Source organism: Hypomesus transpacificus, chromosome 11, assembly GCF_021917145.1.
Source record: "Hypomesus transpacificus isolate Combined female chromosome 11, fHypTra1, whole genome shotgun sequence".
Taxonomy (NCBI): Eukaryota; Metazoa; Chordata; class Actinopteri; order Osmeriformes; family Osmeridae; genus Hypomesus; species Hypomesus transpacificus.
Window position 1 is genome coordinate 7,498,988 of NC_061070.1, and position 27,458 is coordinate 7,526,445.

Below are 27,458 nucleotides of genomic sequence, written 5' to 3' on the forward strand. Positions count from 1 at the left end.
ACCCCAAGAGGATAGGCTGTCTTCCACAAACAACTTTTAAACAATGTACAGCCGTGGCCAAAAGTATTGGGAGCAATATACATTTTGTGATTGCTAAGCTTGCTGGGCCTTGGCATAAAATGACTGCTAACATAATTTCAGTAAATCATATCATCAGCCAGGGGAAAGTGTGAAATAGTTCTAGCCAGGTGAAATCACTATCATTCTGATTGGATTTAAAGAGCAGATTGACTGCTGTAAAAAACTATTTGAATAAAAAATGTTTGCCCCAAAAAAGCATTATAAAATATGAAATGTATGTATTCCAGTATTCTATAGAAACATTAAAACATTTTCCTCAAATACTGAGCCAGCAAACTTTTCAAAATACATTTGTAATTGCCAAAACGTATGGCCATGACTGCACATGCAAACAAAATAGAGATGCATGATGTTCTGTATGCATTTTGGATAAGTAATTAAAACAAGCCAGTACCGTATTTTTTTTAAAATAAGCCGCATTTTCTATAAACCGCACCCAACCAGAATGGGAGCTTTGTGTTTGTAAATCTGAGTATAAACCGCACTGAAATGTTTGCACGTAAAAAATAAAATACGACCTCACGTTATGTAGGGTGACCAGACGTCTTCTTTTACCCGGACATGTCCTCTTTTCGAGACCTATAAAATGCGTCCGGCAGGGATTCCAAAATTGTCCGGGATTTTGTCTCGTCAGATATTTGTGTTTCTCTGTGTCTTTTACAGACAAGTTATTATGCCCTTACAAGTTTTGGAAAGGGTATCTCCCTTACGTTCCACCTTCTTGCACGAGCTCTGACTGTGGAGAGAACTGTCATTGGTCAACCGCCTTCTCAATGTTGCCAGATGCACAATAATGATCTTCTCAATACGATCATTTTGAGCGTTTGGTTTGATACTTCGCCATTTCCAATCTGGCAACACTGTGAGCACCTTGCCGCCTTTGTTATCATTATTGCTTCAATATATGAGGACTGAAAAGTGTCTTTATTTTCTAATTTAACATGTGGCCATATACTAAATGTATTATTTAATTATTTAAAATGTGTTATTTGTTATCATTATTGCTTTAATATATGAACAAGACACATTAAAGACATTAAACAACCACTGAAAGCCACATAAGCACTGGACTAAATGCAAAAAAAAAGGTTCAATAAATATATGATCATATCATTTGGCTATAAGACCCCCCCCTCCTTTCGTGACGAAGTGTCCTCTTTTTCACAAACTCAAATCTGGTCACCCTACGTTGTGTCAATCACGCTTACACACTTCCTCCGAAACTTTCGTCCGTCCAGAAAAAATCGGATCGGGTTCGATTTTCTGCATTTTTCGCATCCATAGCCAGCATTTTGGTAGCCTGGTCCTAACCAGACCCTCGTACATTTCATTTTTACAGAGGGATCGCTCCATTGACAAACGTTAACTTCCTTGAAGGCGGGTCCTCTGTTGAAGTTTAAAACTATTGGATCTGCCCAGAGACACTCTGATTTGCCATTACCAATTGCAAGCGTTCGCCTTAGCCAACTCCTTCACCGCTACTCTAACGGAGCTAGCTGCCGTAGCTGGAAAATCAAACTTTTCCCGAACCCCGTGGGGAGGGGGGCCACAACATCATGGCCACCAACAAAACTCAGCAAGGAATGTTCTTGCTCCGGCTTTAACCTATGGATATTCGGCAGTGTTGCCACAACCGCGGAATAGCTTCACTCGCATCTTTCTCCAACGCCATTACTGAACTACTCAAACTAGTGCACGACATTAACGTCATCGTTCTCAGCCACTCCCTCTGTTCGCTGATTGGACCTACAAAAAAATTGTTTCTCAAAACCGACTTCAAAGTCAAACTCCCAGACCTAGTACAGAAGCAAAATCCAAATTGAGCGGAAGTTTGTAGGAGGGCAGAGCCAGGCTAGCATTTTGGGTGGTTTTTGTCAATTCAGAGTCACTGAATTTTGAGGCTGACGATTACAAAAAAACCTAGACAAAAATGTCGCACTCAGTGTGCGTTAGACGCATGAGTTCTAAATATTTCCGACTGTCCCCAAGCGTAAGTTATTTTTCCGAAACTGTAGCTAGCTAGCTTTATTTAGCTTCTGGGCTAAGTTATCTAGCATAATACTTATAGCAATGCTACTACCATTCAAGTGTTACTTGTTAGCCTTCTCATTAGTACATTTTGAAGGCTTTGTTCTAAACGTTCTACAAGCCGCTTCGAAATATAAGCCTCTCACCACCCTAAGAAAAATTTAAAATCGGGTGAAAAACCGCGGCTTTATGTTCAAAAAACATGGTAGTGCTCCACCATCCCCAAAAATATTTTTTTCTCGACATCTTTGAAAATGCTCCATTCTCTTACTGGGAGTGATTGTCCATAATTTCATTTCACTCCTTTCAAACAACTCTCTAAGTCTGTCTATTTCCACTTTTACATAATTCCAAAAGTTTGTTTAAAAACTGTGTTCGCAACTGCCAAGGGGGCAAGAGAAACTTCAACCTACTGCTGTCTAAATCAGGCCATATCCAGATTGCTTTTCCCAGGGTAATGGAAATACCATGCAAATAACCCACAAAGCCTTTAGGCTGTTTGAGGAGTGCAGAGGGCCATCATAAGGAGAAGTGTGACCTGGGTAGACATGTTAACACCTGTTTAGTGCAGAGGTTCTATCAGTGGAAACCTGAAATAAGACTGGGTGATGGTGAAGCTCAGATTCAGGACAGTATTAACTTGTCTACTGTGAGAGTTTAGCATGATTAGTTAGTTTAATAGTAGTGATATGTCTTCAATGACTCATTCTTTAAGAGCATGAAGGCACAGACATAAGCAGAGCAGGTGGCCTGGCCTGTCTTTAAAGCAGGAGCTGGCAGAGGAAGATTATAACTTTAATTCATTCATTTTCGGCAAGAGCAATTTTGCTAGCATAGGATTTTGATGTGTCAGCAGTCTCTACAGTACATACCAAACTCTTCTGAACTCTAAGTTCAATCACACTCTGCATCCATCACAAGCTGCCTACTACTCCTTAGACTAAATGTTTTCAAAACGTATACAAATCACTGCTGAAACAGGATGCTTTAACGCTGCAGTTTGTGTTTTTATGTATCTCTGCTATTAAGTATAGGCCTGGTGGAAGTGTTTACAAGGTGGCATTGGAAGATTATTAGCTACCACGGTGCAGCTGGTCTCAATGGCTCTCCATTGAATCCCCTCTTGATCAGATGGTAGATGTGACTGGACTTCTACACTTCTACCCACACACACATGTGCACACACATTCTCTCTCTCTCTCACTCACTCACACACACACACACACACACACACACACACACACACACACACACACACACACACACACACACACACACACACACACACACACACACACAAGCATCTGGTGTTGTTCTATTCAGCCAGACTGTCTGAGTACTTGTTCTGTCTATCTAAGGACTGAGCTGTGTTCAAGCACTTGAGATTGAAGTGCTAAAAAAACTGATTACATTTGGAGGAGAATACAAATGCTCAGGTCTGCAGTCGCAAGGACCTTTGGTTGATGTCATTTTTTATACAAGTGGGACATTTTCTTAGAGGCAGAACCACAGTCCATGTGTCTCCTCAAATATATAATACATAATCATGGGAAGATCTGCTTAGAGACTTTCCCTGGCTGTAAGAGCGTTCTCTGTCCCGTGGATGTACTAGAATGGTTTCCTCATCCCTCACAGGTTTGGGTAGAGGAGCAATTGGCAGAGATGGCAAGCAGAGGAGCTGATAGCCAGTAATTAACTCAGCAACATCACTTCCTCTCACTACCAATAGCCATTAACACACTAGCACTTTGGAACATTGACTGTTTTCTATGCTGAAGGTTAGCTCTAGTGCCCCTGCCCCAGAATCTCCGTACTTGAAAGAGAGTTCTGAATACATTAGGTTGAAGAGGTTGTGTGTTTGTGTGAGGCGTAAGTGGGAGTTAGCCATGTTAGGGACATCTTGCTGTCTGTGAGTGTTTGTTTTCCCTTTTTCCCAAAGCCTGTTTCTTTTTTCTTTTTTGTTGTGAAGTTGCAAAAAGCATTATTGAGTGTAGCAGTGTTTCCCACACATAGACTAATTTGTGGCGGTGCGCCACAGAATCAACACCAGCCGCCACATATTGCGTTTCGTAAAACTTTTTTTTTTAATCGCTATTTAGGTTAAAACACGCAGCGTATTCGTTCAGCTGCATTTCCTTTCCCCTGCTCTCCCTCCGTCTCTCTGTCACTCATGCGTCTTTCTCACATATGCACACAGTCACAACGTCAGCACACGTTAGCAACAATGCATACATATGCCGTTCTAGTAAGACCGACAGCTATATCAGCGAGCCTTCAGCATTAGTGCCGTAGCTTAAAGTCGAGGAAAGTTGAGGCTACTTTTCGCTAGGTACCTTACTCACATTTACATTTAGTCATTTAGCAGACGCTCTTATCCAGAGCGACTTACAGTACTCGATGTTTCCCCTTCGTTCTTTTGGTGAGAAGTCTCAAGAGCTATAGCTACTTACCCGGCGTCATGGAGCCGACCAGTTAAATAGTTGTTTAGCACTAGCGTTGCTACATGCATAATGCAGAAATGATGTTAGTTGTTGTTAATTTTGTGAAGGTGTGAATCATTTTGGATTAATATTTAATGTAACTAATTATTAACAAATTAACTGTGTAACAAATTATTAACGAAGGAATTATTACGACCCCCCCCCCCCCCCCCCCCCCCCCCCCCCCCCCCCCCCCGGTCTGACAACCCCCACCCCTCCCCGCCACAATTAGATTTCTAATCTGTGGGAAACACTGGTGTAGTTTATTATTCATGTACAATACTGGAGGTTGTTTGCATCCAAGAGGCACTTTTAGTTTTATCTGAATAATTTCAATGTGAAAGTGTTTTGATTAAAGTAACAGACCTCACAAATGTCTAAGTCCCCACACAGGTTGCTTGCTAAAAATGGGTAGAAAGACCGACAGATGGACACTCGAATGAACTTCAACACTTGAAGTTCATTCTCCATGGGCACGGTTGACAAAACCGCTTAATGCTACTGGTACTGTATTCTGTCTTGGTGTCAGCCTACTGGGCTGCTAGAGTATGTAAGTCCAGAGCTTGTCTGGGATTTGCCCCACAGTTCAGGTGATCCACGGTCTCTCTTGATAAAATGTCTGCTTTCTGCCACCAAATGGCGGCTACATTGCTGCAAACTATATAGCATGTTGAGCAAGTTTTGCAGCAAGGCAACTTGTTGAGCTAGTTTGGAAGGCATGATTTAAATGTTATTGGTTCTCTAGATCCTAAATTCCCCCATGGGTTATTTAACAGTCAGTCCAGGTAGATAAGGAACCCAAATGAATACATGTAAATGTAACCCCACTGCGGTTGTTATTAGTTTAGTTTCAGTCCCTGATTGTATGGATGACCTATTCTCTCCTCTTCTCAATTTTTTTTATCCTGTAGAGCAGGGGTGTCGAAGTCCGGTCCTCGAGGGCCGCTGTCCTGCATGTTTTAGATGTTTCCCTGATCCAGCTCACCTGATTTGAATGAAGGGTCGTTATAACAAACCATTTAATTGAATCAGGTGTGTTGGAGCAGGGAAAAATCTAAAACATGCAGGACAGCGGCCCTCGAGGACCGGAGTTCGACACCCCTGCTGTAGAGAATGATCCTTTTATCCCTACATATAATTCATCACCATGCATTATGCTTCCTCAATAACAACATCCATAACCTATCTGCGTTGGATAGGTACAACCACCAATACAACTATGTCATGTCCGTGTCTGCACTCTGTCCTTGGACCATTTTAGTGATTACAGTTACAGTGTTCTGTTCCTTTTTTATAATTCTTTCCTTGATGTGAAAAAGATCTAGAAGAACTATTAGAACTCTCAGAGCTTCCTTTCATGCTTCCAGATGTTGCTGGGAAATTTCTATAGACTGGCTGCAGCCAAATGCACATCTTGGAACCTTGGAAAATAGATATTTGGCGGGCTTAAAGCCCAGAATCTCAAAACAAAGGTTCCATTTGATGGCCTCATGGTGAATAAAAGGAAATGAAACATTCAAAAGTTTTGCACAGGTGTATGCTCGGGCAAATTGTTTTTGTAAGAAAAGTAGATTATGATTGGTTTGGTCTGTTAGGATCAGATTATGACGATGTCATGTAGCATCTTCACACACTTTTATTAAAAAATGTTATACAACACATGTGAGCCCAGGAAATGTAGATTGTTGCTAACTGTTTGAATTTATCCAATGATTCACCACTTCTCTATGCAGCATTTGTTCCATACAGTCTTTTTTTATATTGTGTTTTGCTTTCTTACACGGGTCAGGCAAGATATACTGTGTGTGGCTTTGTGTGTAGCACAGTGAAACCATGGCTGCTAGTGTTGTGTATGTTATGTTGTCTTCTCTCACAGACACCACAGTTTTACAGCAATCTGAGGTTTAAACCCTGCCTTGACCCCTCCACTTTTACACAGAGAGATAGAGAGAGAGAGAAAGAGAGAGAGAGAGTGAGAGAGAGAGAGATAGAGAGAGAGAGTGAGAGTGAGAGTGAGAGAGAGAGAGAGAGAGAGAGAGAGAGAGAGAGAGAGAGAGAGAGAGAGAGAGAGAGAGAGGAGACTATAGTCTGATTTAACAGCATGAAGCGGATGTGGGTGACAGGGACTTGTGTGGTTGCCGTGGAAACAGTTGAAGATCGTAAATAAGATGGCCAACTGAAGCGGGTACAGGGATGGGAGCCCAGAATGCAATGGAATTCTACCTCAGCGTGAGTTTAGGTCTGTCAACTCAGTAGGAAGGCGAGTATGAAGAAGGTAACACCATCAGCAGTCTCTTCAGAAAGGATTATGGGAAGGAGAGAGAAGCCTTGTGCAATTTTTGTCACATTAAACCCTGACACACACACATATCACAGATTATATCTCTTTCCATCACTACTCTATTTAGGAGGTGAACTCCATCTGTAAGTGCATTTGGATTTCAAAAATAGCTGTCAACTCCAGTCAGTGTGAGTGGCATGTTTATTCAACCTTTAGGACTTCACAGGCAGGCATGCATACACACACACTACGACCTGACTCCCCTTCAAGACTGCTGATGAATATCCTTCGAGAGTTATGAATATAACAGGTTTCTTGGAAAAGTTGAGCCGGGGACAAAAAGACACAGATGTGGAGGAAGTGATGAGGAGAAGAGGGGAAAAGAAAGAGAGACAGGGAAGGAGATCACCATAGAAACCACATCCCAAGATCCATCATATCCATTTTCTTTTTTCACTGAATATCAATGACACAACAGTTTCTAAGCAGGTCCAATCTCCCTGTGTCCCACATACCTACAATATCTCTCTCTTTCTGTCTTTATTGGTAATGTTCCAATTTTCTACATTTGAGGAAGCCCCTCACCCCTGGAAAAAGCTTCCCTAACTGGATTAGTCCAGAAAATGAGACAGAGTTAGCGTGTGGTTTCTTCCTATCTTTGTTGTTGTATGGACAAGCATCAAGAACGCGCTACCCTGACACAGTGTATCTGTTTTCAGAGATGCATTCCCGTCCCTGTGTTGCATTCCGTTTGTGTTCAGTTGAAACAACAGGTGACAGCACCTTGTCAGCTGCCTTGATTTTGAAGACAGTGAGGTGACTCAGTCGACAATATCAGATTATATGTGTAGGCTGATTGTATATCTGTGTGTGTGTGTATGTGGAAATCTGTGTTTTTTTTCCTAAGAGAAGAGTGAAGTGAAAGGGTGTTTCTGTTCATGCGTGGAAAGCCCAGTACACACACTAGCAATCAGACTAATGCACACCTTGCCACACACATGAACACACTGTAGGACACACACTTACATACACACAATACCACAACATTGTACAAGGTTACACGAAAAGAGGAAGTGTGCCCATTTATAATGTAGGCTTATTATTTTATCTTGGTACCTAACCTGTTCAGCAACACACACGCACCGACACCACCGTCCCCCCGTAACCATACACACACTCATCAGCTGTCACAGAGAAGGAAGTGGATATCACTGTGTTGTGATGTTCAATGATCCATGGTGTAAAGAAGGTGAGACAGGGTAATATTATGGCTCTGTGTGTGTGTGTGTGTGTGTGTGTGTGTGTGTGTGTGAGGACAAGTACAAGCTGGTAGGACTAGAGGTGTGTATATCTGTCGGTGTGTGTGCAGGCGTTCGTGTGTTTGTGTGTGATATAGCCCACTGACCAGAGGGGACTGGGTTACTTTGTAGTGAATAACCAACTGAAACTTTATCTTTATGAGGGGGTGTAAGTGCCAGTAAGAGGATAGTCTTTTTACAGAATCTCCTGTACATTAGATACTACAATGTTTTTAAATGCACACAAATTTGGCAATTTTAAGATTTAAGTTTGAGGATTTTTAAGCCTGAATGAACAATTTCATTGTAACTGAAATGTTTTCTTATTTGTAATTCATGTACATTAAATTACTCTTTACAGACAATGTAGGATTGCACAAGGCATTGTTGTGTAACGTCTGTGTTTGTGCCTGTGTGTGGAGATACTGTCAGTTCCGACAAGTATCGGAAGGGAAATTGTATTATATCTGATATTTGTTCAATCTATCTGCATGGAGAGCCACCCACAGAGACGGACACACAAAAACGGTATGAAAAGAGATGTATAGAGAAAGGGAGAGAAGAAAAGAGCAAAGGGAAATGGAGAGAAAAAAGGAAGGAGAGCAGATTGTAAACAAGACATCAGTGTTAATTTCGTCGACGAAAACTATGACGAAAAATGTTCGTTAACGACCTTTTTCCCATGACTAAAACGAGACTAAGACGTGACGAAAACGGATCTTTGAAAATAAAAACTAAGACTAAATATATTATAACTTTCGTTAACGAGACGAGACGACACGAAAATGTTGGTGGTTGACGAAGTCACAATACTTTTTTTCCCCAAGAATTTTATATTTAGATAGATTCCTCCTCTCTGTTTACTAAGCGCGCTCTCATCTCTACTGCTGTAAGTGGCCGATTCTCGTCAAGTCTCTCGGCCAAGTTTCGCACGAGTTAGAGGCATGTTCGGGCGAGTGTTATCAACCCATGCAATTGGCAAGATATGTCGTGCTGGTGCTGCTATAACGAACACAGGCAGCACGGCTAATTTAGGTTGTCATCTGAAGAGGCTATGGTATTTGTGTGGAGACGTCTGCCCTCTCCCCCTCGGATTCAGCTATGGCTACAGTCGGTGGCTAGCTCCACCGGTACCTCTAGCAAGAATAGGAATTCTATATTATCCGAGAAACAAATCCCTGTTGTGTACGACAAAGTAAGACGAGAGATAGCTGAGTCATTAAGAAAAACCTTAAAGTAGGACATGAGTTCAATTTAGTGTGTGGTGTTAAATGAGTGTTTACAGCAACTTGTGACTGCCAGTAGCCTAATATAGTTTACAATTTTTTACTTTCAGAGAACACATAGCCTACAACAGGAAAAAAGGACTAGTTTAAGGCAAGGTCCAGGCCTGATGTTATGTCTTCAGAGACTTTGTTTAATATGTGAAGTAAAACTTTCACTTGTTAATTGATTATTTGCTATCTGACAGAGAAATACATCATTATGTAGGCTACCATATTAAATTGCATAGCATCATATTCTTTTGCATCGCATCTCATTGAATCACATCTTGTCAAATCGCACTGCATCGCAATAGGGGTGAATCGTATCGCATTAGTAGTTGCTTTTATGTATCTTTAATGTATCGGATCGTTGGCAGTGCATCGAGATGTGCATTTCATCGTCCTCAGTGATGGAGATGCACATCTCTACTGAGAAGGGAAAAAAAGGAGTCTAATATGGCTATTAAATGTGACTAAAACTAGACTAAAACTAGACTAAAAATGTAATTAGTTTTCGTCGACTAAAACTAGACTAAAACTAAGAAGGATTAAAATGACTAAATGTGACTAAAACTAATAAGCATTTTCGTCTAAAGACTAAGACTAAATCAAAAATGGCTGCCAAAATTAACACTGCAAGACAGCTTTGTTTCTTGCTTGTCACTAAATGCCTTTTTATATGAATTAATTTAGCTTACAGGACTCATTTGTCCTCCCCTAACCTTCACTAGACAGCATGGACAGTGTGAGAATTAGGATTCTTGATAGGTCAAATGGTGTGTACATGGCTCAGTCTTAGTAGATGGTGGCAGTCCTCCCCCCTCCCCTTCTCTCCATTAGAGGTTCTACCAAGAGGATATTGTGTGGAGTCTGGATAGAGTCCATGTGTGTCCATATGTGAGTCATCCATCAGTTATCTGTCAAGGTGTTTTTGATTGTATCTGCATCAAAATCAGGGGCAGGATGTGTAGACAGCAGGAAGGAGTAGATATTAGTTCCAGAGACAGTGGGCTGTGGAGGAGGAGAAAACAGAGTGGGAGAACGAGGACGAGAAGTCGAGATATTGCTCCTGGAATGAACACATGCAGTGGGAGAAGTGGAAGGGCTGCTGCTAGAGTGCTGTAGTTTTGAACCAAGACGGCAGAGGGCGGTGTAACAGGCTGGCTGAGCTGCTATTGCTGCTCTATGTGAGACACACATCAGTGTGCATTTTCAGGGGGGTGTTTACAGAGCAAGCTTTACAGTTGTAACCTTTTTACTTCTTAATTCCACAAGCCATAAGTTCTTGACGGAAGGTCCGAGGCGTTTTCGTGCTCACTGGACTAGTGAATTGTCTGTAATCTCACCAACTATTAGAGGGCCGTGTATATGAAACCCAGCATTCTAACTGTCTCCCTCCTTCCTGTTTTGAGTGACATTTTAAGCTTTTGATTTCCAGGCACTCAAAATGTAAATTGGCATGTCATTCAGTTGCACAGGCTTGTCAGGTGGTCGGCCTTTAAATGCAAATAGCTGTGACTGGTAGAGAATTGTTGTGTTACTGCTGTACGCCATGGATCCATCACACATTATAGGCTAGACCTATCCAGCTGATTGACCTCTGTCTCTCTCTGTATCTGTTTCCCTCCATTTTATTTCTCTCCATCTCTTTCCACCTCTCTTTTTTCCCCTCCCCGTTTCTGTCTCTACACTAGAACCATACACTCCGGTGGAGAAGATTTACCCAGTCTAAAGGATAGTGAATGTAGGTTTTGTTGATCAGCATCTCTGACACATTCCAGTGGTTACAAAGTGGGGGAATTCCTTTGTTGCATATTGTGTGCAAATGGGAGTGTCTATTTGAGTGTGTGTGTATGTACTCTCTGTACACAATTCTTTGGATGTGTGTCTGCTATGGTAAACGATGCCAGAAATCCAAACTGAGGACCAGATGGAGCTTGGCGAGGTTTCTAGTGTATGCATGTGTGTTTGTGTGTGTGTGTGTTTTCATCAGGGCTGGAGAGCAGACATCTGTTAGCTCAGTAATACCAGTGGAGTACATCTCAATACCCACAGGTGGCTACCTGTACCTAACCTATCAACCCTTCACCTGCGACAGTCTGACTGTCCAAGCTGGCGTCAAGTAAATATGGATTAGGATAGGAGCTGAAAGAGGAGGCTATGAGGATGTGGCACAGCTATAGTGAATCTGTGCCAGGAGCCCTGTTGAGTGCCTACAGGCACCGGTCTCCACAGTCTGCCCGCTATCCGCTCCTCATGTTCTGAGGTCAACTCTGTAGGGATGAGTGGTTCATGGTTGAGGATCATTACCGATAGTTGATCTGTGATTTTCTACCTGTGTGAATTACAGTACTACACATACAGATGACTTAATTACAGTCCTTTATTTACCCCACTGTGTCCCAATGGAATCCATGACCCCTAATTAGAGCACCAGTGTGGACAGGACCCAAAACCTCGACACACACACAAGTCTCACTCCGTCCACCTTGCTCTCTCTCCAGGGCCGGCCCAAGGCATAAGCGAACTAAGCGGCTGCTTAGGGCCCCTGTGGCTACCAGGGGTCCCCAAGAGCAAATTAAATTACAGTTTAATGTATTATCTGAAAATATATATTATTATTTTTTTCGGCAACGATAAGCGATGCCGAGGGGCCCCCAAATCAATTTTACTTAAGGCCCCATAAAGGTTTGGGCCGGCCCTGTCTCTCTCCATGCCAGAAGTAGACGCACTGTTTTATACATAGACAGCTTTCTCTCTGTCCCTGGACAACTTCCCAATGGAAGCATTTGGTCCACGTCCAAGATCTCAGCAGGTAAAGCATGAATGGGCATGAATGGTCAGGTTGATTTAAGATCTGTACCCAATATAAATACTTGATACTTGATACTAAAATGAGCAACGTTTGCACTCCATGTCTTAGGACAGTAGAGTGTGACCCTGGTTCGTCAACAGTTTCTGGCACAGTTTTATGCCTGTGTGTGTGTATGTATTTGTATGAATTACCCTGACCATATATTTTCAGTGGATTGAACCATCTGTCTGGGTTTAGTTGGGGGGGGGTTCCATCTGCTGACTGGTCGTTGATGATGTCATAGATAGTTGACTGTGGCCATGGTCATGGGATTGAAATGAGGAAACAGATGGTTTTGAACTAACTCACTGGTGGTCAAACACGTTTTCCATTGAGGATAGATTAAAGCCTTACAGTGTTGAGAGGAGCCTCCACTATCTTTGGTCTCACTTTAAAAGGCCTGTCTCTAACCCCCTGCCCCCCGCAGTGTTATTTCCTCCAAGCAGTTTCCCTGGCACCAGCTTTAAAATGTTTTACAGAAATTAAAACACTACACCCGTACAACAGTTGATGTTCTCCTAACTGGAGAGGGATGTGTTAGCATAGCGCTAATCTCTCTTAATTAACCCCTTCAAGCATTCAAACGCGTATGGGACATGCTGTTGCAGTTAGGCCACGCTGAGCAGCCCATTCATATTAGTTCAAAGGCATGCGTACAACAACTGTAATACACACTTCCATGAGCCTATTTAGAGTGCATGCATGTGTCCGGTCACAAAGTGCCAGTCTTCTTTCTCACTCCACATGGTTTGATATTGGCTGTTGATAAGACAGTAACGGTCAGTGACTGGCCATTACGTGGGTAAACCTGCCCTCGGGAAATCTAAAACAAATGCTTTTCTTTGTGGCTTTTCTTAGTTTTGGGATTACTTCCTTACATGCACACACACACACATACTTACACACAGAGACCTCTTGGCTAGGGTTCAGTAGCTTTACTATATGATAGTTGAAATACACTCTAATGTAGTTTGGCAGCACATCCTCTCCGGCTTCTTCTGCTTCAATCCTGCCATCAAAGATTGGGGATTGGGGGAGTTAAACTGTAACTGGGTGCTGTGATAGTACCTAAAATGCCTTGTTAAACTAGTGCATTACTTTTTAAAAGAGGTGCACAACATTGTAGTTCTTGTTGCTACTGAAGCATACTGCAGGTTCTTCACCAAGAGAGAGGAGGGAGGGTAGGGAATGTGAAGAAGGTGGTTAGGTCAAATGAGTTTCTCCTCTGTCATCATCCACATTGTGTTCTCTTTCAGCTCGGTATGTGACTGTGTTAGTTGCTGTTTGTAGTACATCATACAACAGTACTATACCATTACTAATGGCACAACTTTTCAAAGTATGTATCAAATAAATCAATGTATCAAAACTACTAAAACACTCAGACTGGTACCTCTTAAAAATATGGCTGATACATTGTTTGGTGTAACAGTCTCTTTGGTAGATGGCAATTCCAAGTCCGGTAGTTTCCTCCACAGAATACCTGATGTATGTGTGAACTGAACTGAAAGAGTGTAATTTCACTCTCTCTCTCTCGCTTTCTCTCTCATTTTCTCTCCTTACTTCTCTTTCTCAATCTGCCCTCCTACCATCTTTTTATCCTTCTCTTTTTTTTCTATATTATCTGCATCTTGGGCCCCTGGCTCCTGTGTGTGAAGCAATCATACAGACCAGTAAGCACCATTAGAAAAACTCCAAGTGACCTCGAGATGACCTCTCTGCACCTTGGGAAGTTGCAGAGACATCCCCTTAGTAACTCCAGAGGCCTCTGACATCAGTTTCTGTAAAATTGACAGTTTAGCTATCTTCTCACCTTATGTGATCTCCGCCTGTTCTCGTCAATGAATGACAACTTCAAGAACAACTTTTAGGTTTTTTAATTCAAATTTAAGTAATTTGCCATCAGTAAAAGAAGGACAAATACCAGCTTTGTTAGATGATAGGGAACTGGGAAGGTGAGCTGTTTATGCTTATGTTGGACTTGAACATCAAGATCAAGCTAATGGCCTACCTAGGGATAGATATAACCAAAGTTGCCGTTATCGAACTGTCGACCGTTTTATATTAACGTAAACAAATACCTCTCTGTTTATTAAGATGAGAGGCATTGAGTAAGAATAAAAGACAACCAAGTTCTTGTAAGGAGAACATCTTGCAGTCAGGACTGTTCCATAATACCATAAATATCAGCTGGGTATTCATTGGTTGTTGTGTTGACCAAAGTCCATGTGGGAAGGAGGGGGGGGGGGGGGTATTAACCAATAGAGCTACGTTTAGAAGCTTAAGCTGTTTAGCAGTGTTGCCCAGTGAAACTAGAAAGCGCTACTTAACTCATTATCCTAAAGAAACCCTGACCTGCCTACTGTACACAACCCCAACTTACAAACACAAGGACACACTCCACACGTGGACACAACGCACGCACTTTTATGTGCACGCACTCTCTAATGCATGCACACGGAAGACAAACACACAAACACACATGAAATTGGCTCAGGGTTAAGCCACCTTAGATTTTTGCTGGAGAATCAGCTGGCCACAAACCAACAGAAGCTCCTACAGGGTAAACAGACGCCACATGCTTGGTTGGCTACTGGTAAAACGCTATGTTATGTCTCTTGTTTCCTGTGAAGATTTGCCATGTGTTCAGAAGGAAAGGTACTCCAAGGTCACAGTAATTAGTAGTGAATGTGTATTTGTTATTTTATCGGACGTCTTAAATAAAGGTTAAGTGAACAAATACATATAAATAGATTAGTGACAAAGCTTGCAGTGCTTCTTTTGCTCTAATCTAAGAATTGAGAACACAATGATAACAATAACCATGCAGCTATATGAGCATAAATTGTGTATTATACAGTCTGGGGGATTTGTGTTCCACACAGCGAAGGATTCTTTCATTCTCCAGATTTGCCCTTGGATAGAGCTGTGTGAATGTCTCTAATAAATGACCCAGTATCACAATCCCACCTCTCCACCCCTCCCCCTGAGCCTTTTGGGGATTGGAGGTTGTGGCAGTAATGTTGATCCTTAATGGCTTTGTCTGAATCTGAGGTCATCAGTGTGTGTGTGCGGTTGTGCTTCTTATGATGACAAGTCATCGACATTGTACATGCCAAACAGGGTTAGGGGAGGGGCTTGTTAAGCTGAGTGAGCAACGGGATTTTATTTATGGGAATGTAACACCCCTCATGAATAATTGACTTACAAACTCCACCCCCTCTGACTGGGATCAGCTGAAAAAAAGGCAGAACCAATAAGAGTGCAGCAGTGCTGGCTAGGCTAAGGCTATGTGTGTGTGTGTCTGTGTGTGTGTCTGTATGTGTGTTTGTGCAGTAGCACAGAGAGAGCAAGCCCAGACAAGTAGCGGCAGCTCACAGCTCGCTCTCTCTCTGAGAAGGGAATGTAGGGCAGCCTCTATCCCTCCCACCCTCTCTCGCTCGATCCCTCTCCCATCTCTATATCTCTGCCTTTGTCTCTGGATGTGCTGTTGAAGCTGCAGTCGTCACCCAGTTAGCTGACATTGCTGCAATCCACTTCCGTGTTTACTATTGCGCCGTGCCTCGTCCCAGCTCCCCCCGGAGGATTTACAGAGGGGCATGTGAGCCCCCCGCGGACCCTTTGTCGGTGTGAGGGTGTGTGCGTAATTGTGTACGGTGTGTGTGTGTGTGTGTGTGTGTGTGTGTGTGGGGAGGGTGCTCCAGGATCCTGCCATGAATTCATGTTGGAAGATGAAGCTTCAGGTATGGCAAGCTCTTGCCCATCATTCATTGATGTTGTTGTCTCTGCCATTGCTGACGACGGCTTGGTTTGTCTGTTTGTTCATGTTCATTTGGGTATATTAAGGCCTGAGTCAGGCTTTGGTAAGCATACAAATAGTATTTATTAAAATGTTAATAAATGTTGTGTACATGCAGTGTGTGAGAGAGAGAAAGAGGGAGAGAAGGAGAAGGAGAAGGGGAGTATGAAAGAGCCCTTTCCGTTCAGTGGTTGTTATGGTGAGGCCTTCTGTTTCCGTGGTGATGGGAAAGTGCTCCTCTGCCTGCAGATTCTTTAAAGCAGAAGCTACATTACATAAAATACATGACTGTGTTGTGCGTGTGTGCATGTGGTTGAGTGACAGAATTATTTTTGAGATAAAGTGTATTTGCATTACATAGGATGGAAACTGAGTGATACTAGTATGTGATTGCAAAGACTGTGTACTGCATGTCTGTAAGGTTGTGTTTCGTATTTTGATGGTCTTCCTATACTTTCTTTGTGTTTGGGTGGAAAATTACTTTTGCATTATGTGCACCAAGTGTCTATGCGTGTTTCAGTGATTGTGTATTGTGCATGTGTATTTGGGAAGTGATGGAGAGACCCACTCCCTCTTTTGCCTGTGTGTGTGTGTGTGTATGTGTGTGTGTGTATGCTTTTGGGGGTCAAAGAAGCATCTGGCTTCATTGTATGAAAAAATGACCCACTTCCTCTTCTCCTCCTCTCTTCTTTCTCCATATGTACAGGGTGGGGGGATGGAGAAGGGGCGAGGCATCGTACTGTCTGGTCGATAATGAGGATGATGACATGCTCAGTGTATGTTTGTTCAGTATCGTTTTCTGTGTAATTGCTACATGTTACCAGAACTTCAGGGTGTGTGTGTGTGTGGGAGATTGGTCATCAACAAAGCCTGGCCAACTCACTAAGCCTTTCACTTCTCTCTCTTGTCTTTCTCCAATCTTACCTTTGAACTTCTGTAGTCATATTGCCATATTGTAGCCAAATTGTAGGGTGGGACATTTGGAATAAAAACATACCTGAGCAAGGTCCAGTGTAAGTCAGCAATTATATGTATATATAAGTGTGTTTGGATGGATTTTGAGTGTTTTGGGGTCAATGTTGAGGTCACTTACTTGCAGCCTCCGTAAAGTAAGACTTCATATAGTTGCGTATTTGTGCACATACTTACATCACATAAACACACACTGCTCTTTAGGAATACCTTTGATGTCATCATCCCAATGCAGGGTAATATGAATATTATATTTATTCCCAACATTGGAGTCAGTTAGTGTGTGTATGGCACTACATAAATACACACACACACTCTGTGGGGGAGAATCTGATATTTCTCATCTCAATCCACAGTTTAGCATATCACATCATTGACTGATGCACTAAATGACAGGGCTTTGTGTCAAATCCCTAAGCGGTGCATTGGTGTGGAGGACAGCATGGGTGGGGGTGAGAGTGTGTGTGTGTGTTTGTGTGTATGTGTGTTTGTGTGTGTGTGTGGATTAGCGGTCACATGTTGAGCCAGAGCTTAAAACCTTTTGGGAAGAGAGGAGGGGAACGAGGCTAGTAGAGTGTGTGTTTTATTGAGCTGGCTGTTTGTAATGTTTTCCCCATTAGTAATGTAGGCCTGGGCAGTGCAGTAGCCTGCATGTGTGACCTCTGTTTCCAGTGGGGTGTTTGCATGTGCTAGTGGTTGCGTGTCAATGTGAGTTTGTGTGAGTGCATTTATGTGTGTATGTGTGTATTTAGGGTTATATCACAGGGGAACTGAGGGCTCACACAGTCAACACAGTTAATTAGGAAGCACTGGGCCGAAAGACTGTAATTATCTATGGCTTCAGTTTTGGACTCACAATGCATAATGACTTTCAGAGACAAGAGAACAACTCAAGCTCTACATAATGAGGAAATAGTCCTCCTCTCTTCTCCCAGCGACACAGCATTTATCAGATTCTCACATCCTCTCACCCTTTCTCTGTTCACCTCTCAACCCTCTTTCACCCTCAGTCATTGAAATGAAACAATATTTGGAGCTATAAATCATTTTAATTCATTATTATCCTTTTCAGACATATGTTAATATACTGTAAGTGTCCATCTGTGTTGACTGCAGTCAGAATTCTTAACATTACTGTGACAGTACAGCTGAGGCCTGTCCACACCCTGGGCCAAGAGGATGAGGCTGCCAGGAAGTGCTGGTCAACTCCGCTCCCATATCCTGTTCAGACATACTGGGGCAATTATCCCTGAGAGATGAGGGGAGATGAGAGACAGATAAAGGAGGGGAGAGGGGGAGGAGAGGAGGGGGAGGAAACCACACACTCGCTTCCTGCTCATGAGAATACAGACACATAGGTCTGTAGCCCCACGCACACACAAAAGAATGTGCAGACACACACACACACTTTCCTGCCTTGCTACGTTTCACATACGGTCTCAGTGGTAACGTGTTTTTGCACATGCACACTTCCTCATACAACCACTAAAATGCACTCAAACAATGCAGACCTACTTTAGCATCTGACAGTATGGTTTTATTGAAGTAGTCTACTCAAGTCTTGTTAACTCTATCCTAGCAGAATATAGCCAAAGTATGCATTGCCGTTCTATGGTTGGACCCATCCCTCCCTCCCGAAAGCCCCAGATGGCTGAAGGTTAATGACTGTGGCATGCAAAACTACGATGTGTCTCAGTCTGCTTTTGCCATAGTTTGCGTTTCATGAAACTTGTCATTCAAGGAATTTGAAATATATAGCAATACACATATCATATCTATCGGTGGTGGCAGGCTGAAACTCATTGGTTTATACTTTGCTGAGGAATCTCAGATATCTTTGTGTTGTCAGGAATCCCTGTGTCAGCTTGTCTGTGTACGCATACGGCAAACATGATGGCCTCACCTCATATACACAAGCTGCTCTGACCGCATTATGTTGTTTGTGTGTGTGTGTATGTGTGTGTGTGTTTCCAAGAAAACTCTGCCCAGATGCACAAAGGCAGACAGACAATGTGAAGTAGAGAGTAGACCTTGTGTATGGAGGTGATATAACCAACATTGCTCTGCAGTTCAATTGTAATTACTCTGTTTTTAGAAATTCACCACATGATTAGAGCTCTAATCTATTTGTCTAGAGTCCCTGTAATCAGAGGGTGGACGCCGCTGTCTTCTTTTTTCTTTTTTTATACAACTGGTTATCCTGAAGTTCATGTCTATTAGATCTTTCATCAGTGCTAACACCGAAAGAAACACAAACATACAAACATGTGTTTGAGAAGCCAGGGCAGCCTGTGCAGGTACTCTAACTTCCAGGGGTCTCATTTATAAACGTTGCGTACGCACAAAACGGGGCTGAAAATTTGCGTACGCCACTTCCCACGCAAATGTTGTGATTTATAAAAAACAAACTTGACGGTAGAATGTGAGGTCTTCCACGCAAACTCTGACCCATCCGTAGGCCTACGCACATTTTGAAACGGTGGGAATTTGCGACGCAGATGACCGTACTGTTGTCAAACTGCAGAAAGTAAATGTGGAAAGAACGATTACTCGGAATATACTCAGAGTGTTTTTTTCACTCCATTTCATCATTATCATGAAGATTACATCCAGCAGTGTTATTTGCGCCTGTACTGAGTGATAATTGTTCCATAAACACCTTGTACAATCCAACTCAAATTTTAAATAAAAATTCATAGCTGTTTCACCATCAGATTGTCCACTACGGGAGTGCAGGAGGGGGAGATAGCCCGACTGCATGGAATACAGGATTACATCACGTATCCTACCTTAACATAACTTCAAAACACAGTGTAGCCTATAACTAAATATATTTCTTTAATACTGTGCATATATCATCATATGTCCAAAACTGGAAATTAAGCTCCCGTGCAATTGCTACACTAAGTCCTCGTTATCAGTCCAAACTTGAATATTGTTCATAACAAAACCGGCATGAATAAATGTGTTCACAGATATGCTTTTGGTTTCACATTGTTACCTCGCATAGCTTTTTTTGTGATCCCGCTGCTGTGGCCACCAAATAGGCCTAATGTGTTTTTTCATTCCTCTACCTCCCCTACAAGTATTTCAATGTCAGTGTCTGAGAAAGTTATACTGGCTCTGCCCTCCTATGTACTTCCGCTCAATTTTCATTGTGCTTCTGTACTGCGTCTGGGCTTACATTTACATTTTTTTTTAGCAGACGCTCTTATCCAGAGCGACTTACAGTAAGTACAGGGGAATAGTAAGTACAGGGACATTCCCCTGTACTTACTGACCGACCTCCTATGTATGCCCTCCTATGTACTTCCGCTCAATTTTCATTGTGCTTCTGTACTGCGTCTGGGCTTGAGGTCAGAGGTCAGATGTCTCCGGTAAACTTTTTACCGATCCTACCATGAACAGAGGGAGTGGCTGAGAACGACGTTGCTGTTGTGCGCTAGTTTGAGTTGTAGTTACGTAATGGCGGCGGTGAAAGATGCGAGCAAAGCCTTTCGGTCCATTGTGGCAACGCTGCCAAATATCCAGAAGTTAAAGCCGGAGCAAGAAAAATCTTTGATCCCCACGGGGTTCATTTGATTTTCCAGCTAGCTCCGTTAGTGGAGAAGGAGTTGGTTAAGACGAACGCTAGTGATTGGTTATGCCTGATCCAGAGTGGCTCTGGGCAGATCCAATAGTCAGAGTACCCGCCTTCAAGGAAGTTAACGCTTGTCAATGGATCGAGCCCAGACTCTATGTAGAAATACAATGTACGAGAGTCTGGTTAGGACCAGGCTATGAGAAGTTGCGCCTTTTTGTTATTTTCTCTCCTGACATGATTCAACGTAACGTAAGAACAATCACATGCCAGGTCCATTAATATACTGGATTAGCATTCATGAGGTGCTTTGCATTGACCATTTATGGTTAAAAACGTTCAGGGCGGGGTAAAATGCTGATTCACGAACGCACACTTGTGGGTAATCTGTGATTTATAAAGGGAACATTGCTTACAGGTGTGCGTACGCATAGTTTTATAAATCAAATTTTGGGGAGGGCATACGCCATTTTAGGCTTTTGGGGCGTACGTACACTTACGCACAGTTTTATAAATGAGACCCCAGATCTGTTCCAGTTGGGAAGTGACATCTCTCCTTCAGTAGAAGGATCAATGAACCGCAGTGGTCACTTTAACTCAGACCCTGCTCCTTGACTGTGTGTGTGTGTGTGTGCGCCAACTCAACTCTCTCCGTCTGTCTTTTAGAGTTGATGCTTTCTTTCCTGGGGATTTATTTCAATTTATTCTCCTTCCCACTCACCTCATTACTGTGGGGGTCTGATAATCTTTTTTCTCCCTTTCTGTCTCTCCATTTTACTCGCCTTCCTTCAAGCCAGCCCCCCCCCATCTCTCTCTCTCTCTCTCTCAATTTCTCTCTTTCTTTCTCTCCTCCTTCAGACAACCCCTTCTTTTTCTCTTTCTCTCTCGCTCTCTTTCTCACTCTCCCCATCCCCCTCTCTTTGTCACCGGCTTGGCAAACGTGTCTGGCTGGGAATTCAGTGTGTATGTTCTTGCACCTTTTCCTGTGGAGAGGAAAGCTGCTACATTAAAGGACTCGTTAGCCACTTACTGACACTGTCGGAGGATTGTCATGCTGCCACTCCCACTTCCCCATTCCCATCCCAGCGACGGGCAAGTTGGGCAATTTTGGAGTGCTCCACACTCCACAGTGCTGCTCACTCAAAATCTGAACTTCTGTTACATTATGAGGTATTATGAGGCATGCCCTCTCTACAGTATTAAAACAGCATCTTCACTCTCATGAAACAATTGGTATTGGGGGTGTAACAATATATTGTGGAACAATATATCGCAATACAAAATTGTTACAATGTGTATCGTAGAGTTATGGCAATATTTTTACAATACGACGTCTGTTTGATCCTATTGGTTGAGCTACCAGCACGCGACCTACTCTGCACCTGTGTCATGCGTGCATTCATTGCATTCACAGAAATTTTATGTACAACAAAGAAAATTATTGAAAATGTTTTGGAAATAAATCTGAAGTAAATTTCAGTTTAATTAAAAATGTTGTTCAAAATATCGTGAAACGTATTGTAAACCCAGTATCGTGATACGTATTGAATCGTGAGTTGAGTGTATTGTTACACCCCTACTCGGTAGCCTTCTAGACCCTACACACTTATGATGCCAGCTGTAGATTTGATTCTCATTAAAGTTGTCTCACAGTCAATCCACTAAATATCCACCAGCAATATTATTCCCAGTGTTAAACACAGATACAACTAGTAAATGTAAAGCGAAAGTACATAAGAAAAGGCATGATTGTGCTTCCACATCCTGTGGACATGATTTTCTTCTCTGTGCCACAGGAAGGGTTGTTAGTTAAGGGTACCCATTTTTTAAAGGAGCTTTGTTCCTCACTCATGCATGTTCGAACTCATTGGCCTCCTCTCCTCTCCCTCTCTCTCTCTCTCTCTCTCTCTCTCTCTCTCTCTCTCTCTCTCACTCTCTTTCTCAGCAGTGACCATGGTAGAAGCTCTTACATATCCTGCTCATTGTGCTGTCTGGTTTGGTGTTAGTTGACTGCTGTAGTCTCAGACTGAGTGATTGTATTAGTCTCCCCAGGAAACAAACTAGCCCTTTATAACTGTAGAAGTTGAAGGGGTGAGGGAACTAACCAGGTTTTGGAGGGCATCTATGATTGGTTAATTCAGTCTGTTATGTCTTGAGAGGAAAGACGTGGAAGAAGTGCTCTCTGTCTCCTACTCCTTCTCTCTTTCTCTCTCTTGCTCTCTCTCGCTATCTCTCACTAGCTCTCTGTTTCTCTCTGTCTTGTGTGTTAAAAGCTAAGACTTGTCCTATTACCACAAAACAAACAGCAAAGAAAAAGTGCTACTCTGACAGTTTCTGTTCTGGTTTGGGTACTTTTACTAGCAGAAACATTCTGACAGTATTTAAAAATGCTTGCTTTGAATGGTAAGCCTAGACTACAATGAAACTGAGGTCTGTACAAAAACGAACTGAAAGAATTCTACAGAATATCTAATCTCATTCTTAGTATCTGAAGTTATGTATGTCTTTCACACACTGTAAATGCTACACACACAACTCAAATGAACATATCATGTTAAACTCCATTTGAAATGTGGTCTCAACAGATCTATCACTCCCATAACTGTGAACTTGTGTTAAGATTTAAACTTCATGTTTAGATGAAGGTACGTAGTTGATTTTGTCAAGTGTATTTTCAGTTTCGGGCTGCATGTCAACAATTTTGATTGCTCAAGAAAGTCAGAAAAACTATGATGGAGATTTATTGTGCTAGGATTATCTTGGACATCGTCTATAGGTTTTTTAGATCAATCACTCAGAGCCAGTGTCAGCTGGTGTTGGTATAGACCTGCTTATGCCTATGAGGTTTGTTAATCGACTTGGGTTTGAACCTTTGAAAGGAAATACATTTCAAGATAAAAGTTAAATATTTTGCGGTTGAATATGTACACCCGAGAGCTGGGTATTCAGTGCCAACTGTCCTCATGGAGATGGTGCCAATACTGTATCTATACATTTAATATTGAGGCCAGTGAAGGATTGACTTGCATATACAGTACCAGTCCAAACTTTTGACTGGTACTGTATAGCCCTCGCTGCAGGAGCATGTCAGATGCACTCTTTGAAAAGGCTCATCCTAAAACAACTTTTGAGGAATTAAAGCATCTTAAACTTGTACTTGAGTTTTTGCAACTCAAAGTGAGAGTCACTCTATTCCAAAGAGGGAGCAGAGAAAGAGAGAGATTGAGGAGGAGAGTTATAGACAAGAGTAAATCAAGAGAGTAGAGAGACAATGAGAGAGAAAGATAGAGCGAAAGAGATTAAGGCGAAAAGATAGAGACGGAGCGTAAGAGTCAGATGGGGAGAGAGAGAGAATAAGAGAGAAATAGAATCTCAAATAGAGCCATTCCGGAATATCCCCTTTTTCACAGTGTTTCTTCAGATGCAGCTGGAGGTTGAAGGGGGCATGGGGCTCTAAGCAGGCCCTGAGAGAGAGCATTGTAGTAGTGTGAAACACTAGCCTGCTGGCCTGCCTCTCCCTTCCCACAATAAAGCATGACTCTGGAGAAGGCAGTCCATTTACAGATCTCCAACACTGAAAGTGTACATTATGATGGGGAGAGAAAGAGAGATAAAGTGAAACAAACGGATAGATAAATGGATAGATCGACGGTGGAGATGGTTTGAGAAATAAAGAGGGAGGGAGGTAGAGAGAGATTGAAAAAGTGAGGAAGGGAAAGAGAGAGCGTGGGGAATGATGAAGTGTGCAAAAGACAGAGGGAGAAAGGGACAGAAAGAGGTAGAGAGAAAGAGTGACAGAGAGAGAAACAAAGAGCAGAGAGATGGGCTACAGAGGGACATCAGTGGCATCTGAGTGTGGAGGGTGTTTATGCTCTATACGGCACTTTGCTCTCCCCTTCTCTCATCCATCTGTCCTCCGCTCTTCTATTCCAATCATCCCTGCCTTTTAAAGTCAAGGGCCTCGGATGTATTTGTGGCCTCGTTATTTTCCCAGTGAGTTCATGCCAATGATGACTCCTCGCTTGTTATACCATCTCTGGCTACGGAGAGACAGAGGATGGCTGTCAATCTTTGTATCAGCATGGTCTCTCCATTCTTATTTCTATTATGGGTATGTACAGTACCATGTTCCATGCTGATATAGCAGCAGTGTGTTGACACTGGAAAACAATACCCCCTACCCCCCCAACCTGTCATGTATCATCCATCTATCTGTACAGTGTCTCCAATATTTCACCTGCTCTCACACCTTCATTTGCCTGTGTGATTGGGAAGCCATGCTGACAGACTAAATATGTTTTTATAATGAGGTCAACAGCTGACGAGCAGAAGGTTCACCCGGACAATAATTGCCGAGGCACAATTTATATACTTATTACTCCTATGTGGATGTAATATGTGTGTGCATGCTTGTGAAGGTGAGAGCATTTGCATGGGAATGTCTTTGTTTACAATCTGCCAATGTGTGCAACGGTGTCCGTGTTTTTGTGTCGAATAGAATATGTCCGTGTGTCTATATGTGTGCTTGTGCGCGTATAGTAAGTAAAACAGCACCTATATATATATTACTAGGGTCGGGACAGCCTGGTGTGACACATTTGAACCATCTACTGATCTTCAGCATTGGTCGGAAGTGACAGTGTGTCAAACAGAGCCGACGGGACATCCATACACCACACCTGGATTATAGTGAGGAGCTGAACTCTTGACCGAACCTCCTGCAGCCTCGGGCACTATGCCCTCACCCACCAGACACCACGTCCTTCATATATTTTGGACTGAACTATATTGGCCTGTACTGTCTACACAGAATACTGTATATGAGGGCTCTGTCATAGTGTGCTCTCTGGTAAATTTTACAGATCTACCCAACAACACACAAAACAGACAAACGCATATTTAGGTTTTGTGTGTGTTATGTTTGTATTCTATTAGACAGGAGATTATTCACAGTGCCATTTTGCCCTCAGTGATGAGTAATAGTGTAATGATGGCATTTGACTGGGTCACTGGACAGCCATGAATCACACTGTGAGCGTGTGTGTATTTGTTTGTGTGTTTCTCTGTGAATGTTGTGTACGTGTAGGTTTGTGTGGGTGTCTGTGTGTGTACATTATGCACCCGTCTAATCTTATCAGTCACAGAGATATGGCCATGGAGTGATATGAGATATTATCTTCTCTGTATTGTAGGTGTGGGTTGGTTGTGCATGTCACTGTCAGCAATGATAGAGAAAAGGTATTGGTGTTCTATGTGTGTGTGTGTGTGTATTTGTGTGTATTTGTGAATAACAGAGTGTGAGTGACAGAGATAGTGTTCATGTGGTTCATGTGTTTATCTTAGCATTTTTTATGTGTTTGTTATATCTTTATTAAGGCAAACATTCTGCCAAAATGAGAGCGGGAGACGTCTAAAGAGAGATGGCAGTAAGAATGGAAACAGGGAGAGAGAATGATAGAGAGACGTAGTGCACAAGCCTCTTTCACGAACATTACCATGGCAACAGGGAAAGGCTAGAAACACAAGTGAAGTGGTGGAGTAATTTAAAATGAAAAGCATGTCCCTCCGTGTGTGTGGCTTGTCTGTAGCTTCATAGCTTGTGATTGAATATAGTGACGGGAATACTATGACTTGGCCGTAATATGTTGGACAGTTTTCAAAGGACATTCCGATTCATATTGTATTTGTGTGTGGGTGTACTTTGAACCTAAAATGAAATGGTCTTATCTGCATGGTACAGTACAGTATGTGTAGGCTTCATCATTGAAGTAGCCAACTGAACATGTTGTCACTATTCCACAAAGGCCTGTTCTCAGCCTAGTTCTGGGTGTATGGGCTTAGCAGAACTTCTGAAAGCCAATTCTTGGGTTTGGGAGAGGACACACATGAGACTAAAAACAAGATGCTTGAATGCTTAAACAACTTTGTGTGCTTATTTGGCTCAACTCTCTTTGTGTAGAGGCCAAAACACACACACAAACAGTCCCTAAGGTGTTGAACGGCCCCTTTGTGAGTTTACTGATTTAACCGTTATTGATTATGCATTAGGAGACCATATCTAGCCTCTAGCTATTCATATCATGTTATTCCTGTAGACAATATATTTGATATATATATAGTCAATGAAGTCATGTAGTACATGCCACACATTAAGGTCATTGCTTCCTTACCTTACTAATGCCTTTTAGATCTTAATGTCAGTGCCTTATTGTGTGTGTGTAGCAGTGCACATGCTCTGGAGTTCCGAACGTGAGCATATAAGTATTTAATTGGTCTTCTTCTCTTGCAGAATGAGAAGCCTCTCGGCCATTCTGCAAGCAGGTCCAGCAATATCTCAAAGGTAAGCACAACTGGGAAAATTGAAAATCCAATATGACACCATACAGACCTCCATTTTCTTCTCCCCATCTTTCTCCTTCACACTCGCTCATTTTTTCCCATCTGTTTCTTCCTCCCTCTTTCAGTCTTTTTCTGCCTGTTTTGTATCCATGACTCTTAGAGATAAATTTAATGTTCTCCCGAGCACCTGTGAGCTTCTTAGCGGATAAACTTTTTACTTGCGCTAATAGATGTCACGGTCACCTCGTCAGCACAGTAACACTCTGGTGGCCATGGTGGTTGAAGCTGTTATTGCTAGGTCCTTCAGCGTCAGTCATGGTGACTGTACAGCCTGATACCAAAGACATAAATTAAACACGGAGGGTGGCTTGTGCTAACAGTACTTTCCAGACTTCAGTTCACACAGAATGTGAAGTGTGACTGACTGAGTATATAGATTTGATAATTCAGTGCCATGACCATAATTCTAGATGCTGTAAAT

The 27,458-nt window shown here is 42.4% G+C and overlaps 1 protein-coding gene across 2 annotated transcripts in view; it reads left to right on the forward strand.

Annotated features, from left to right (window-relative positions):
- march8 (membrane-associated ring finger (C3HC4) 8) overlaps positions 1–27,458 on the forward strand; it is a 62,316-nt gene that overhangs the window by 13,852 nt on the left and 21,006 nt on the right. For both annotated transcript variants that reach the window (XM_047030111.1, XM_047030110.1), the window contains exon 3: positions 26,928–26,978. In XM_047030111.1, coding sequence (XP_046886067.1) covers positions 26,928–26,978 — 51 coding nt within the window. The remainder of the gene's footprint in view (positions 1–26,927; positions 26,979–27,458) is intronic.